Source organism: Austrofundulus limnaeus, unplaced genomic scaffold (genome assembly GCF_001266775.1).
Source record: "Austrofundulus limnaeus strain Quisiro unplaced genomic scaffold, Austrofundulus_limnaeus-1.0 Scaffold742, whole genome shotgun sequence".
NCBI lineage: Eukaryota > Metazoa > Chordata > Actinopteri > Cyprinodontiformes > Rivulidae > Austrofundulus > Austrofundulus limnaeus.
In genome coordinates this window covers 121,503-136,432 of record NW_013953144.1, presented here as the reverse complement: position 1 = coordinate 136,432, position 14,930 = coordinate 121,503, and the positions used below count along the sequence as shown (strand labels likewise).

At 40.5% G+C, this 14,930-nt stretch overlaps 1 protein-coding gene across 1 annotated transcript in view; it reads left to right on the top strand.

Moving 5' to 3' along the window:
* The window catches only part of LOC106532277 (cadherin-2), a gene marked incomplete at its 5' end in the record, with an annotated part of 22,676 nt that extends 13,602 nt beyond the window's left edge, over positions 1 to 9,074 (top strand). Inside the window, 2 exon segments of the mRNA XM_014028300.1 lie at positions 2,894 to 3,055; positions 5,441 to 9,074. Coding sequence (XP_013883754.1) covers positions 2,894 to 3,055; positions 5,441 to 5,647 — 369 coding nt within the window.
* Positions 9,075 to 14,930: the final 5,856 nt, after the last annotated feature.

The window sequence follows — 14,930 nt, the reverse complement described above, 5'->3', positions numbered from 1 at the left end:
GGTCAACAAAACATGGGTATTAGTATTAGTAACAACATTTTTATACAACATTTATCCATTTTAAATATACTAACCTCACTCCTTTGTAACAACTAAGGCAAAAATGTAATTAATTCAGAAAATCTTTTCAGGACCCCACCTTGATGTTTCAGGACCCCACTTTGGGTCTTGACCCCAACTTTGGGAAACACTGGTTTAGAGCAATGATTTATGGTTTAGTGGTTTAGTCCCTGGAGAACACGTTGATTTAAGTTACCTGCTACATCACAGGACCTGCAATGTGACCATTGCACATACATACATTATGATGACGATGCTCAAACGGAATATCGTGCAGCTCTAAGCTGCCAGGTCGAAGACTTTTGCCCTTTCCTTTATGCTTTAACACAAACATCGCAGCTGAAAAAGTAATAACTATTAAACAGAACATTGCTTGGAAAATCAACAGTCTGTCACTTTTTCTCATTTTTTATTACTACGAAATTGTTTCCTTTAATTTGAAAGAGTTCCAATTAACTAAATGAAGCACAAACAACAACATGACTGTTTTTTTTTCTACGCAAACCTCAAAAAAATAAAATAAAATAAAATAAAAAAAAGTCCATTCCAGTAAGGACAAAAGTGTTTCAGGTTCTCAGAAGTGAAGAAATGCATGAAAGCAGGCAGCGTTTCCCAGCTGCCTGCCAGCTTATTGCTGCCTTTTCATCCACTTGTCAGTGAAAAGTGTTTTTTGTTGGTTGGCTGTTCTCGTGAACAAAGCCCAAGGTCAGTCCACAGCTTGCCGTCATTGTCCTAAAAAGGCTGCTGCTGTCAATTCCCCTGGAAACCAGAAAACACAAGATGCTCTTTGAATGCTCGCTGCCGTGACTCAGACAGGACCATTCAACGTGTTCACATCAGAGGCCGTGACACGCACACTTCCCCTCCGGCTGCTGCCGGAGCCGCTCGCCTACAGGAGAAGCTGGAAGACCGACGCTCATTTATTCGCCAGCAGAGGAAAGTTCACGTCTCCCTGAGGACGGACGATGGAGAAGAAATGCAGAGCTTGTCTCACCAACACGTGGTGGGCTGGCTTAGTGGCACCAAATTTCACATCCTGGATTTAAAAAAATAAAACAGCAGGAACATTAAAGGCCTAGCGTTTCTTGACAAAATGCAAACCACCCGCCACATTTTATCCTCTTGTGTTGAAAAATAAGATGTGACGTAGCAATGTTGCATAAAATTTAAAGTTTTTTTTTTCTTGTTGACGGTGACAGGCCAAAAACACATGAATGATGCAAATTCCAAACAACAAACATGAGAGAAAAATGCTGCAATCACAAACAATATAGTGACGTAAAACCATACAACCAACAAAACACATGCAAAGGAAATATGCTGCAAATATTAAAAACAACTGCAAGAAAACCACCATCATGAGGGACCAAACCCCCCGTAAAGCACCTAACGATTACTCTGATAGTCGACTAATCTGTTGATTTTTTTAAATTAATCTGTTAGTTGATTAATCTGTTGGATGTGCACGCTGCGTCGCCCTCTGTGGTTCGCAGACATCACCTTTTCCTCAGTAGTAAACAAGGCCGACACAGACAATAGAAGGTCTTCTGCCCCCAGAAGTTTGTGTATTTCATTGCAGATATAAATGAACACTTAGGTTGGTAAGTAACACAAATAATTGATGATAAAATTCTGTGTCGACTCATTTTTGTAATCGATGTAATCGATTATTTCAGCACTAACTGTTTGTGGCACATTTGACTGTGATGCTTTCAGCTGTTTGCTGGGCTTTTAGTTAGCATTCGTTTTAATGATTATCTTATTCTTTTTAGAAAATTTGTGGTGACTTTTTTTTTTTTTTTGGTATTTACTGTTTGTACTAATTGTATTTTATTGTATTCAGGGTTCCCACGGGTCCTTGAAATCCTTGAAAGTTTGTGAATTTGAAAAAATTATTTCAAGGCCCTGGAAAGTTTGTGAATTTGAAAAAATTATTTCAAGGCCCTGGAAAGTTTGTGAAAACAGCCAAAAATTACACTTGTCCTTGAAAGTCCTTGAAAGTTTTTTGGGGTTTGAAGTTCTCTATTCACACGACTGATTTTCATCATCTTTTAAAAAAATAAATTATAAAATTTAAAAAAACACATTTGTTGAGGTGGATAAGTCAGGATTACGGTAAATTAACGTCATTGTTTCTGACTCAACAACTTCTATGTTGTTCAGTTTGTCACTGAATTTACATGATTACCTGTTAATTGGTAACATTCTGGGGTAGCAGTAGGTACAGTAATTGCCGTTGCGTGTGGTTCTTTAATTGGAGGAAATTGGTACTGGAAAGTCCTTGAAAGGTCCTTGAATTTGATGTTGACCAATGTGTGGGAACCCTGTGTATTATTTACAAAATGTGTGTAGTTGAGTCATTTTAACCTTGTTTGTTTTTAGCAAGATAAATTACTCATTATCCAGGGACAACAGGTGAAAAATAGCCTTTGGCTAATTCTGGAGCGTTTACAGAAATGTCAACTAATGTACATTGTCCCTACCAAATGAATTTAATTTAGCCATTTGCAGCTCATTTAGCCGTTTGCAATGTGTTATGTTGTTTGCTGTGCGTTTGGCTCTTAGCTGCGTGTTTAGCTGTCTGCTGTGCTTTTATCTGTTTGCTACACCTTTGCACCTGTCGGCCACAGTACAAACACACAAAAAAGCAGCAATTTAGCTGAGAAAATAAAATCACCAGAACCTTTATAGGATGCAGTTTGTGTGAGTTGTTGCGGTGATGGTCGTGTTGCTGAGGTAAAATGATGTTTCAGACTAAACTGAACAGAAACAAAGTCAATTTGATTAACTACAATGGTAACACGCTGCTGTCTGGTCTTGTGTCTGTCTGTAGGACTATGATCTGAGCCAGCTGCAGCAGCCCGATGCTCTGGAGCCGGAGTGTGTGAAGGTGGGGATCAGACGTCTGGACGAGAGACCCCTCCATCACGACCACCAGTACCCGCTCCGCTCTGCAGCCCCTCATCCAGGAGATATAGGAGATTTTATCCATGAGGTATGACAGTAACGTGTGTGTGTGTGTGCGTGCGTGCGTGCGTGCGTGCGTGCGTGTGTGTGTGTGTGTGGTTATGGCTTTGGTGACATTTGGGGGCAATTTTAAGACAAAAATCCTACATTTGGGGACAAAAGTCGAGTCCCCATTTGGTTTAAATACCATTGGTGGGTTGGGGGTTGGGTTTAGGACCAAGATGTGAATTGAGTTTAGGTTAGTTTTAGGGTCAGGTAGGTACCTGTGAGGTTAGCCTTAGGGTTTGTGGTCAGGGTTAGGATGTAGAAATGTAATGGAAGTCAATGGAATGTCCCCAATTAGATAGCTGTGCAAACGTGCGTGTGTGTGTGTTTAAATGTTTCTCTCAGTCCAAGCTGTCTGTGAGGTCAGCAGACGAGGGGGTCCAGTCTGTCAGCTTCTGGTGTTGGACGTGTTCACTTTTCAGTTCACACAAAGTGCCGAGTCACTCCATCAGTGCAACACAAACTGCTTCCTGTTTGACAAATAAAAACGTCAGCCGTTTTGTTTCTCAGTCTTTCGGATTTCAACGTGTATTTTTTTTTCTTCTCAAACACGTTTTTGACCTTCTACCTTTGTCTCAGGCTGTACAGAAACACTGTCGCCCATTAACATTTGCCACTCTGCCGTCAGTGTCGCGTGACGATGACGTACTTTTGTGTGCGACACACGTTCACCTGCAAGCGTGCACGTGAGCCTTTATCATATCGACGTTGTAGCGGAGCAGCTCGTAGATTCAACTTGCGTTTTGTGGAACTGGTTCTTCAAGATGTCGGATCTTGAGCAGATATGGGCCAGTCACAAACACTACCAACCTGTTGTAGTGGTATGAGGAACACCAGCTAAAGCAGACTGAGGCCACAGCTTCGGCTACAACAACCTCTCCTCCAGCAAACTGTGGAAACCAATCTACTGAGCCAAGAATCCACGATTCTCTCAATCTGTCGATTGGCAAAGTAAGCTCTAAATTAGTTTAACTCGTGATATGTAAGTATAATTTTACAACACAAGATAACAAATTTAAAAAAACATGCAAGTGCCATTGTCATTTATTAATCCTCATATTAATGGTTACTGACTAAATGTCACAAAATGTACTATACATATGAAAAGAGCAATATTTTCATAATGACAAATATATCCCAGGCAGAGTCCAGAAAAGCTGTGTGTGCTGCTGAAGGAACAACAGGACTCGACGGTCATTAAAACAGTCCACACCCTGAACTTAAATGTGTTTTCCTCCTCCTCCATCTCCTGAAACACTTCCATCTCTGTGATTGTCAGGAATGACAAACCCTGTAATCTGCAGAGATGAAGTACCTCTGCACTGAAACTCAGTTACAGTGAGGAACCAGTACCAGCACTGGTCTACAGTTTTAGTGGGAAAACCCCTCAAGCCAGTTATTTCTGCTGAAGATGGTTCTACCAGCTGTTTTATATAAACTGTAAGAGTAAACGATTTGATCCTGGAATGGGGGTGCCGGGTGGAGTTCAGGGCATTCTGGGTAATCTGCTGAATCTCCTCGTCGAGACAGAGGCAGCATCTGTCCAGCCTGACCTCAATCCTCCTCTGTAATCCCTCCTTGCCCCTCTTCTTCCTCAACTCCTGCTCGTCTCGTCTCGTCCAGACGAACGCACAGCTGCGCCCAGTCAGAACCTCTCCACCGGAGCCGGCTGGTTGTTCTGAGCTTCCAGGCTAAAATGAAGTGTGCGTGAGGGGTTTTGGAAAGCGAGCCGCGCTCCTTTCAGCTGGCCTCCGCAGACAGATGGACGCGAGCCTCATAAAAACGTCAAGACTTACCGCACAATTATTAAAGAAAGAGATTACTTTAATCTCCCGCTGCGCTCTGTAAGAGTCCTGGAGCTCACTTAGCCGTGTGCTCAGGTTTTCCTCCCGTCGCAGCGTTCAGAAAATCTCTTCGGCAAACAGGGATGGATTCGTCCTCCGCAGATGGAGCTGACAGCTCTACAGCCTTCACCGCTTCAGGAGTGAAATATGGAAGTTGGGGGATTAACCTGTGTGACACGAGTCTCTTTAAAACATCAAACGCAGGTTTTTGTGAGCGAAGGGCTTAGTACCCCCTCGGCAAATACAGATGTGATGCCGTTAGACAACAAATGGATCCTGAGACTGATCTGCTGCTGTAATCTGCAGCTGACTGATCCTGAGCATCTGAACCATAAGGACAGGGATTCTGTCAGACATAATCCAGATCATTTGTGTCGGGTGTTTTTGCTGAAAATTTCTCTTTCTTTTTGTGGTTTTCCTCTTTTGTTGGTCGAGTCAAACGAGATGAACAGCCTGCTGTACACCTGCAGCCATGACACGTAGATTAGCTCCTTCAATCTCTCTCTCCTCCATCTTCTTTTCAGGGCCTGAAGGCTGCAGACAACGACCCCACGGCCCCCCCGTACGACTCCCTACTGGTGTTCGACTACGAGGGCAGCGGCTCCACCGCCGGCTCCCTCAGCTCCCTGCACTCCTCCTCCAGCTGTGGAGACCAGGATTACGATTACCTCGGCAACTGGGGGCCTCGTTTTCGTAAACTGGCCGACCTGTACGGCGGAGGGGACGATTAGCGCCGTTAGTCCTCCCCCCTTGCCCCGCCCCCTCTAACAAGAACCACTCTACCCTTGCTTGAGAAGGCTCAGGCGGATGGGTGGGGCAAAGGAGATGTGGGACTACGTTGACGTTTGGATCTCGCTGCCTGTTTGGGGGGGGGGACAGCTGATGGAACGTGCTGACTCTGGTCCCGGTGACACCTAGTGTGCGACTGGGCCACCGGATCGGAGCGTTAGCACGCATGCTAACAACTGGGAGCTTTCAGATGGGAAGTGAAGGTTGAAGAGCCGAGACAGCCATGCTACAGACGCTCATTCACACTTGAATTTTACCGTACAGCAGCACTGGGGTCAAATGTGCCTTTTTGTACATTCAGTTGGTTGTGTTCGTTTTTAATTCTCTGTGTTGCTTTAAAAGCTCCTGAGGTTTGCAACTACAGGAGCACTTTGCCATTATAATGAGGAGAGAGTGTGTGTGGGTGCGTGCTTGCGTGTGTGTGTGTATGTGTGAGAGAGGGGGGAGAGAGGTATTTCTATGAAGACACACTGGATGGATACTTTAAAGGGCAAAGTCCACTTAAGATGCTTTGGATGATTCTACCAGTAAAACATGGCTTCACTCTGCAGGTTTGGGTCTGTAGAAGCAGGGTCCCTACACTGTCTGTTAGCAAAATATCTCATGAAACACTAAACAGAACTCTGGAAAAGTAAATGTTGGATGTACATCTACAACTGATAAACTTTTGGAGTCAACCTGATTCAAGATGGCTGCTGCACTAATCAGCCTTAGCAATCAGTCAACATGTTTTCTTTAAATAGCCCTTTACAAAACTAAACGTTGATCAAAGTGCTTAACAATACAAAAATTAAAACAGACTTTAAGAACAATACACATAAAATGATTAACAAAATGGGAGGAAATGCCACTCCTGTTTGTATCAGAAATTTTTCAGATTAGATTAAAAAAGACCCAAGTCATTAATGGAGTGTAAATCTTGAGGAGGTTGGTTCCAAAGTCTGGATGCAGTTTTAAAAGCAAACAATGTGAGTTCAAATCAATTCTAGATCAGACTGGAAGCCAGTGAAGAAATAATAAAACATCACAGTGTGTTCGTTAAAAGTCAGGCTTCAGTGTTGTGGATAGGTTGAAGATGGCTAAGGGAGGATTGGGAGATTCCAACATATAAAGCATTACAGTTAGTCAATCTGAAGCATAAATGGCCTTTTCCAATTTAGGATGATTCAATAAAGGCTGGACACTGCCTAAAAGATGTAATTGAAAAAAATTCACACACTCATTCCCCCAAGTTTTTAATTGTGGGTCTACATTTGGACTTCAGAGCACCAAAGTTATAGGAAGCATCATCACCAAAAACGATACACTTTGTCTTTCCTTCATTTAAAACTTATAAGTTTGAAAGTTACATTCTCTAGGCTTCATAAGGCAAATAAATCTGTAAATCATCAACATACAGTGAAAAGAAAAATGATGCCTGGCTGTAACTGATTGAAGTGGGAAGCAAATAAAGAGAGAAGATGAGAGGACCGAGAATAGAGCCCTGTGGCACACCACAAGAAAGAATAGCACTAGAGGCAGACAAACTATCAATCATCATTACAAAAAAAAAACTTTCTGTTGGTCCAGTAGGACCAGATATGAACCGAATATATCAATATAGAACTGAAGACAAGACAGAGGGACAGCATGGTCCACTTTATTAAAAGCAGCTGTTAGGTCCAGCAGCACAAAAGCAACAAGACTCTAAATCTAAATCTGATCCAAATTTTTCGTAAATGCCATGTTTTTCTAAGAAAGGGTGTAATTTCATAAATACAACTTTTTCTAAGATCTAGCACAGATAAATGATTATAAATCAATATAAAAGTATAAATAAATCTAATCAAATCTACAGATTTTGAGCAAAAATCTGTTGAGGTCGTACGCTTGATGCTTGATGAGCTAGCTTCAGTGAGTAGTGGCTGTTAGTAATATTAACTGTAAAGTAAGATTATCAGTGCCCCCACATTAAACTCTTCTCGAAAACAAGATCATTCAAAGTCTACCTACAACAGGTGAGATCATCATTAGTGGTTATTTTCCACAAGTTTCTTTTAGTTATACCTTTCTTTGGGTTTGACAGGTATAAACTTAGTGTCAGTATTCTCTGCAGTGACACATCCAACTAGAAGTGTCATCACAACCACACACACATATACACCAGCTGTTTGTGTGTGTTTCCTTCACCACACCTCAGCAGATATATTCATGTCCTTTCTGGGCTTGCACTGCACATGATTCCTTTGTTAAAACCAGCTGAGATCCACCGCCTCAGATTTTTGTCTCCACAAACACCAAACAAACACACATCACACCAGATTTTCCAGTGAACAGTTTGAGCTCTGTTTTATTGTCAAGGACGTTTATGTGCCAAACTAAACTGAAATCATTTCTCGTATCTGGAAGGCTTCTGACTCGTGAGAAATGTTTTTCTCTGCTGTTCATACGCTCTGCTTACGTCCTCGCTCCTTCGTGAAAGGGAATTTAGAACGACACAAGTCGGCTTGTTTCCAGGACGACTAAACAAAGCAGGGAAAAAAAATGACCTTTAGATGGGATTCTGTCTCTGCTTATAGATGTGAGTACAGCTGAAAAAGAAAAGCCAAAGGTTGAGCTAAAAACTGAGTCCACAAACAGAAACAGATAAATAACAAAAACACATTTGAAGTATTTGTTTTGCTGCAGGATACGGTGACAGTGAAGAATATCTCATCATAAAAGAAGTTGATGGAGGAAAGGGTTTGATTCATTTGAGTTAAATGTAAATTAACCACAAACATCAATCCATTGCCTGCTGCTTGTCCCACAGTCTGGTCTGGGGGGGCAGCAGCTTGAGCAGGTAGGTCCAGACCTCTCTTTCCACAGCCACCTCCTCCTTCTCTATTAGACATAGACTCTGCAGGCGTGTCCTGGGTCTTTCCTCTTAACTGGACTTGTCTGAAGCCTAAGGAGGCTTGTGTTCACTACCCAAAGCCATAGGTGAGGGTAGGAATGTAGACTGATCAGTAAACAGAGCTCAGCTTCTCCTCTGCAGAAGCTCTCAAATCCTCATCACTAACATCATCAGGGGGTTGTGTTGCTCCGGCCTCGAGTATAACCCTGGATTTACATTGCGTCCTCTCCGCTCCACCAAGGCACAAACTCCTCCAAAGAAACAAACCCTTTACAGGTAATAAGAGCATTTACTACGGAATAAATCTTGTGTCAGCAGGAACTCAGTTTGCTCAGATTGAAGCTGGATGTGCACAATTTGAAATTAAATGCGTTGGTTTGAAAATTAAACTCACTAAATTGACTGGTTTGAAATAGAATTTAAAGCTTTGTATGTAATTAATTTACTTTCAAACTGTATTTTGGTTCATTAAAAATTCAGTTTGACTACTTTCACCATCAGTTCCGTAATTCAGATTTTTGTGTCACACATCCTGGTCCTTGAGGAAGTCAGCCAGAGTAATCAAACACAGATCCACAGATTTACGTTTCACTTAGGTAAAGCCTCCTTTCTGTAATGTAACAAGATTTATTCCATAATTTACATTACATCCACCAAAACTCTACCTGAGTCTGATTTAACTAAGCAAATGCAGAGTCAATCTACAAAGATCACACCACACCAACAGGAAAATGAATGAGCTGATTTTCAAAATAATTCACCAATAACAGACTACTTTTTCTTGAAATCCTATCTATATTGGTTAATACGTGGGTTTAAATATGGGTAAATGTATAATTTATGGCTGTGCATCCACACAATACTAACAAAACATGAGAGTTTTATTCTGAAATCAGCGGAGCGGACCCAGGCTTTACACTGCGTCCGCTCCGCTGGTTTTATTCTGAAACCAGCGGAGCGGACGCAGTGTAAATCCTGGGTAAGATCTCATGTTGCACCACTACATATTCTGCACCGTGTAAACACTGGAAACACACGTCTGTCAAAGCCTGTACCAAACACTGACAGGCTTTTGTAGTTAAAAAGTAAGTCTGTGTTAGTTTGAACCTCTCAGGGTCAGTGTTGTGAGAAACGGATCGTATTCAAACCCAGAGTTAACCTGTTTTGCTGGTTTGGATTTTCCAAAGCAAGTGAAAATACATGTACAGTAATGTTCAACTTTAGATAGATACCTTATGTTTTTTTTATCATAATGTAACTTATGCAGCTGATTGCAAATAAAGGAAATCATCAGTTCATGTTTTGTAGCAAAGACCCTTATTGATCCGCTGCTGTGGTGGATTAAAAACAGAAAACTGGCACTGTTTCTTCTGTCTGCTGATGATTTGCCTTAGTGTTCTCTGGTACTCTTCTACTGGCTACTCACTGTAAACTCAAATGTGTACAGATTGTATTTTTTTTCCCTTTCTAGTTCTTTTGGCTGTGGTCTCTTCAAATGACATGCTTATATCTTGACTTCTTGTATACGTGTGATTTGGATCACAAATAAAATGTTTTTGCATGTTTTTATCTTTTCATCATGATAAGACCGACTTTTTTCTCTTTCTCTTTTGGTAAGGGAATTTTCTTTACATCACTTTTTCTAGCCACTCCCCCTCAAACCTGTGGTCAGACTCATCTTCAGAAATGAACGTCACCACAGGTCAGTGGGTTTGATAATGATGAGCAGTGGTGATGTCAGCTGCTAGGGAACATCCCTGATAGAAAAGAACAAGTAATGATTTCCAACACCTCAGATGATTAGGAAAAAATGTCTTAATTTTTTATTTTTATTTTTTTATTTTTGGTTGTAGAATAAGATCCAAGCAGCAGGAAAATGACCTGCGTTGTCCAGCTGTCCTGAACCTACAGGCTAATTATGACATGATTGTAGTTGGATGGTGGGTATATGAGCTCCTTGTTGGAGCGGCAGTAATTATATTTTAAAAATCAACTGTTCATATTTTTCTATAAATGACATGTAAGTGTCAGGGGTTTCTGGTTATGCTTGTGTTCCTGCAGCAGCCTGAAGTGAATCAGCTGATTTCAGCTGGAAATACTCTCCTGTCTCCTGCTCTCGTAGCTTCAGTGCATCTCCAAAGTTTTGGCCAAGGTTTTGTTTCATAACACTTTTTTGTCTTACTCATGTCGGATCAAGCCATTTGAATAACTTGGTTTATGTGTGTGTCTGCGTGTGTACATGTTTTTTGCTGCCTCACTGTTCCTTATTGGGACAAAAGCCTGGTCCCCATTGGGGGAAATACCATTGATGGGTCAGCGGTTAGGGCTAAGGTGTGAGTTGAGTTTAGATTAGGTTTAGAGTCAGGTACAGCGGGTAAAATAAGTATTGAACACATCAACATTTTTCTCAGTAAATATAGTACTAGAGGTGCTAATGACATGAAATTTTCACCAGATGTCGGTAACAACCAAAGTGATCCATACATACAAAGAAATCAAACCATAAATGTCCAGAAATGAAGTTATTTGTAATAATGTGGAATGGCACAGCCAATCACCTGACCTGAATCCAACAGAAAATCTATGGAAAGAACTAAAGATCAGAGTTCATAGAAGAGGTCCACGAAACCTTCAAGATTTGAAGACTGTTTGTGTGGAAGAATGGGCCAAAATCACACCTGAGCAATGCATGCCACTAGTTTCTCCATACAGGAGGCGTCTTGAAGCTGTCATTGACAACAAAGGCTTTTGTACAAAGTATTAGATAAATTTCAGTAAGTGTGTTCAATACTTTTTCCCTGTGCCATTCCACATTATTACAAATAACTTCATTTCTGGACATTTATGGTTTGATTTCTTTGTATGTATGGATCACTTGGGTTGTTACCGACATCTGGTGAAAATTTCACGTCATTAGCACCTCTAGTAATATATGAACTGAGAAAAATGGTGACATGTTCAATACTTATTTTACCCGCTGTATTACCTTGTGAGTACACACTGTCCCTAGTTTTTTGGGATAGGACTAAGTTGTGAACTGAGTTTAGGTTCAGTGGTGAGTCAACAGAAATGATACTGAATGAAAAGTTCTTGCAGAGATAGAAAAACATGATTTGTGTGTTTATCTGCCTTTAACTCTACCTCCTGTCTTTCCCTCATAGAACTTGTAAGCCAATAATTTTTTTCTTTTTGAATGGGCTTTTGGATCAGTGATCGAATCATGTGAACCAGTTGTTCCAGAAGAAGATTGGCTCTTGTGGAGTTTCACCTAACCACAGGGACATTTGGGAGCCAAAGAAAGTAACATATAACGGAAATAGCTGTTGGATTTTAGAAAGAGTAAAATTGCAAAATACTTTAAAAAAATGAACGAAGGTGGTGTGTGAATACCTTTCAATATGTTTTATTGAGAAAAAGCACTTGTTCTGAAGTTTCAGAGCAGAGACGTTTCCTCCTCACGGAGCTGTAATGTAGCAGGAATGGAGACAAACGGAGAGTCTTGTCCCGCTCGAACAGATGAAGGAGTACATACAGCAATTTGTTGGGTCTTGTAATCCAGAGGGTCTAGAGGGTGTTTTCCTCTGGATTACTGGACTGAGAGATGAACCAAACTTCAACAGCAGCAGTGACTCTCAGGTGAGTCACCGCTGCTGTCAAAAACATCCAAAGAAGCAAGGTTTTCAATTTCTCTGATTATGATGAGGTAAAATTCAGAGTTTTGGTATCATGAAGAAGTCTTTAAGCTCAGACAGATTGTCAAATTAACAGAGGTTTAAAGTAGCTTTACGTCTGTGCTGGTTTTTTTGTTGTTTTTTTTTTCACAGTATGATGAACGGTCTTATTAGTAGAGTCAGCTTTCAGGGCATAAATTTGTATAAAAAAGTAAAACATTACTGATGAGGACTGGTCTTTCCACAAAAACTAACCTAATACATCTACAGGTATCTACAGATTTTTTAAATTAAATTTTAATTAACTAAAATATTTCAGGAAGACAAACAAAACCTAACAAGACAAACCAAGGCAGAAGTTTGAAGAGCTGAAACAAGAAGGGGGAGAGGGGTATGTGGTACACCACAGTCTGGGAGATGAGCTGGAATGTGTTCATTTTGTGATAAACAGACGTACAATCTGGGTGGAAATTGGACAGTTTCCTCCATCATCTGCTCTGATTGACAGCCTGCTGGCTCCTGCGTTCTGTGAAGTGATTTCATTCTTTTGACTTTGAAGGATTTGTTTGGACACGGCTCCACCAGTCAGAACAGTGTGACATCATAAACTGTTTTGTGAAGAGTACAGGGGGGGAAGGCAAACAAAGGATGGTTTTTCATTGTGTTAAAGTGCCTTTTATTGCCATCAAATCCAATCTATCTCAACCCACTGTAAAGACAAAGTGTTGAAATTTGACCAATAATAATAATAATAATAATAATAATAATAATGCATCTTTTATGTCTGGGTGGAATATAACCACAATTCTTTGGAGGCAGGAGCTAAGCACAACTTTGCTTTTTGAGCTTATACTGTATATCCACTGGCACCAATGGATATCTGTGCACATCACTAGGTATATATCTAAAACCCTCCCAAGATGTCTTTACCAAAGCACTGAAGTAAACCAGGGTCTGGTGGATTAGGGCTTGAGTGTAGCCTGAAGAGCCCTGCATGCTCCATCTGAAGCTGAACAGTTGACTCCTGGTCAACGTTTGTTTTTGCACACACCTTTCACCGATTCAACTATTCAATGGATCCTTCCCTTCCGGGATCAATGAATAGATCTTACTAGGGAGGCTCAGAAGTGTGATCCCCCTGTATTTGGAACACACTCTGTGGTTTCCCTTTTTAGATAAGTGGACCACTACCCTGGTCTACCAATCCAGGGGAACTGCCTCTGATGTCCACACAGCTGCAGCATTTTCCTACAAATCAAGCACTTCAGACATCCACCTGTATACTGACTTTCAAAAATCCATTAAATTCACAGAAACAATCAATATTACTTTCACATCACACAAAATGTATTTATAACAATATAAAAAATTATGACAAATGTACATATATATATATATATATNTATATATAGATATATATATACATACATACATACATATATTTATATTTAAACAACAAACAGCAGCAGGATATGACAGATTTTTTTCACTTACTTTTGAAAGAGGAATTTATCCTTCTTCATGACCCAAATTCATGATTCAGTCTGAAGCACTCCACAGACGCCTCACTGCTCACCTTTTTCAGACATTTCCTCGACAGAAAAATCTTCCTTTCCCTGAACCACTCAATCACCTCATGAAAGCTTTCTTTTCAGCACGTTGCACCATCTTTTAGTCGAAAATCAACTTTTTTTATATATAATATTGGCTCTGGAGAGAATCAACCCAGTTGGTCAAAGGAGATGTCAATCTAAAGAGGAGGGCCTGCACATCCATTTTCACACCCTCGTATTTTAATGAAAAGTCTGTGGTAGAGGAAAATAAGTTTGAAGCTGAGTTGTTGAAAAGTTCCATTAAAGTTTCTCTGCACTTCTGTAGTCATGAAAAATGAGGGAAAATTTGTACAGACAATCTGTAAAACTTGAAATACGCGTTTTATGGGGTGGGAAGGGCGAACCCTTCGTACGAACAAAAGTAAGAGAAATTTAAAATAAGAACACGAACATGTTCTTGCATGAGGCCCAATGACCCAAACACACCTCCAGGTTGTGTAAGGGCTTTATGACCAAGAAGGAGAGTGATGGGCTGCTGCACCAGATGGCCTGGCCTCCATAGTCACCGGACCTGGAACCAGTAGAGATGGTTTGGGGTGAGCTGGACTGCAGAGTGAAGGCAAAAGAGCTAACAAGTGCTAAGCATCTCTGGGAAATCAAGACTGTTGGAAAACCATTTCAGGTGACTACCTCTTGAAGCTCATCAAGAGAATGCCAAGAGTGTGATGCAGTAATCAAAGCAAAAGGTGGCTACTTTGAAGAACCTAGAATATAAGACATATTTTCAGTTGTTTCATACTCTTTTGTTCAGTATATAATTCCACATGTTAATTCATAGTTTTTGATACCTTCAGTGTGAATCTACATTTTTTAAAGTCATGAAAATAAAGAAAACTATTTGAATGAGTAGGTGTGTCCAAACATTTGGTCTGTACTGTACATAGAAGAGGGTGTGCCTTTAAATTGAGAAAGCTTATTCCTTGTAAATGTCTTTAAAATGTAGATTTTGACTTTTTAAAATAAAATGACAGTTATCACGGCAATCATTTGTGAAGGGAAACATTACTGGATGTAATTTAATCCATTTATTTGAGCCAATATATATCAGTATTGTACATATATATAT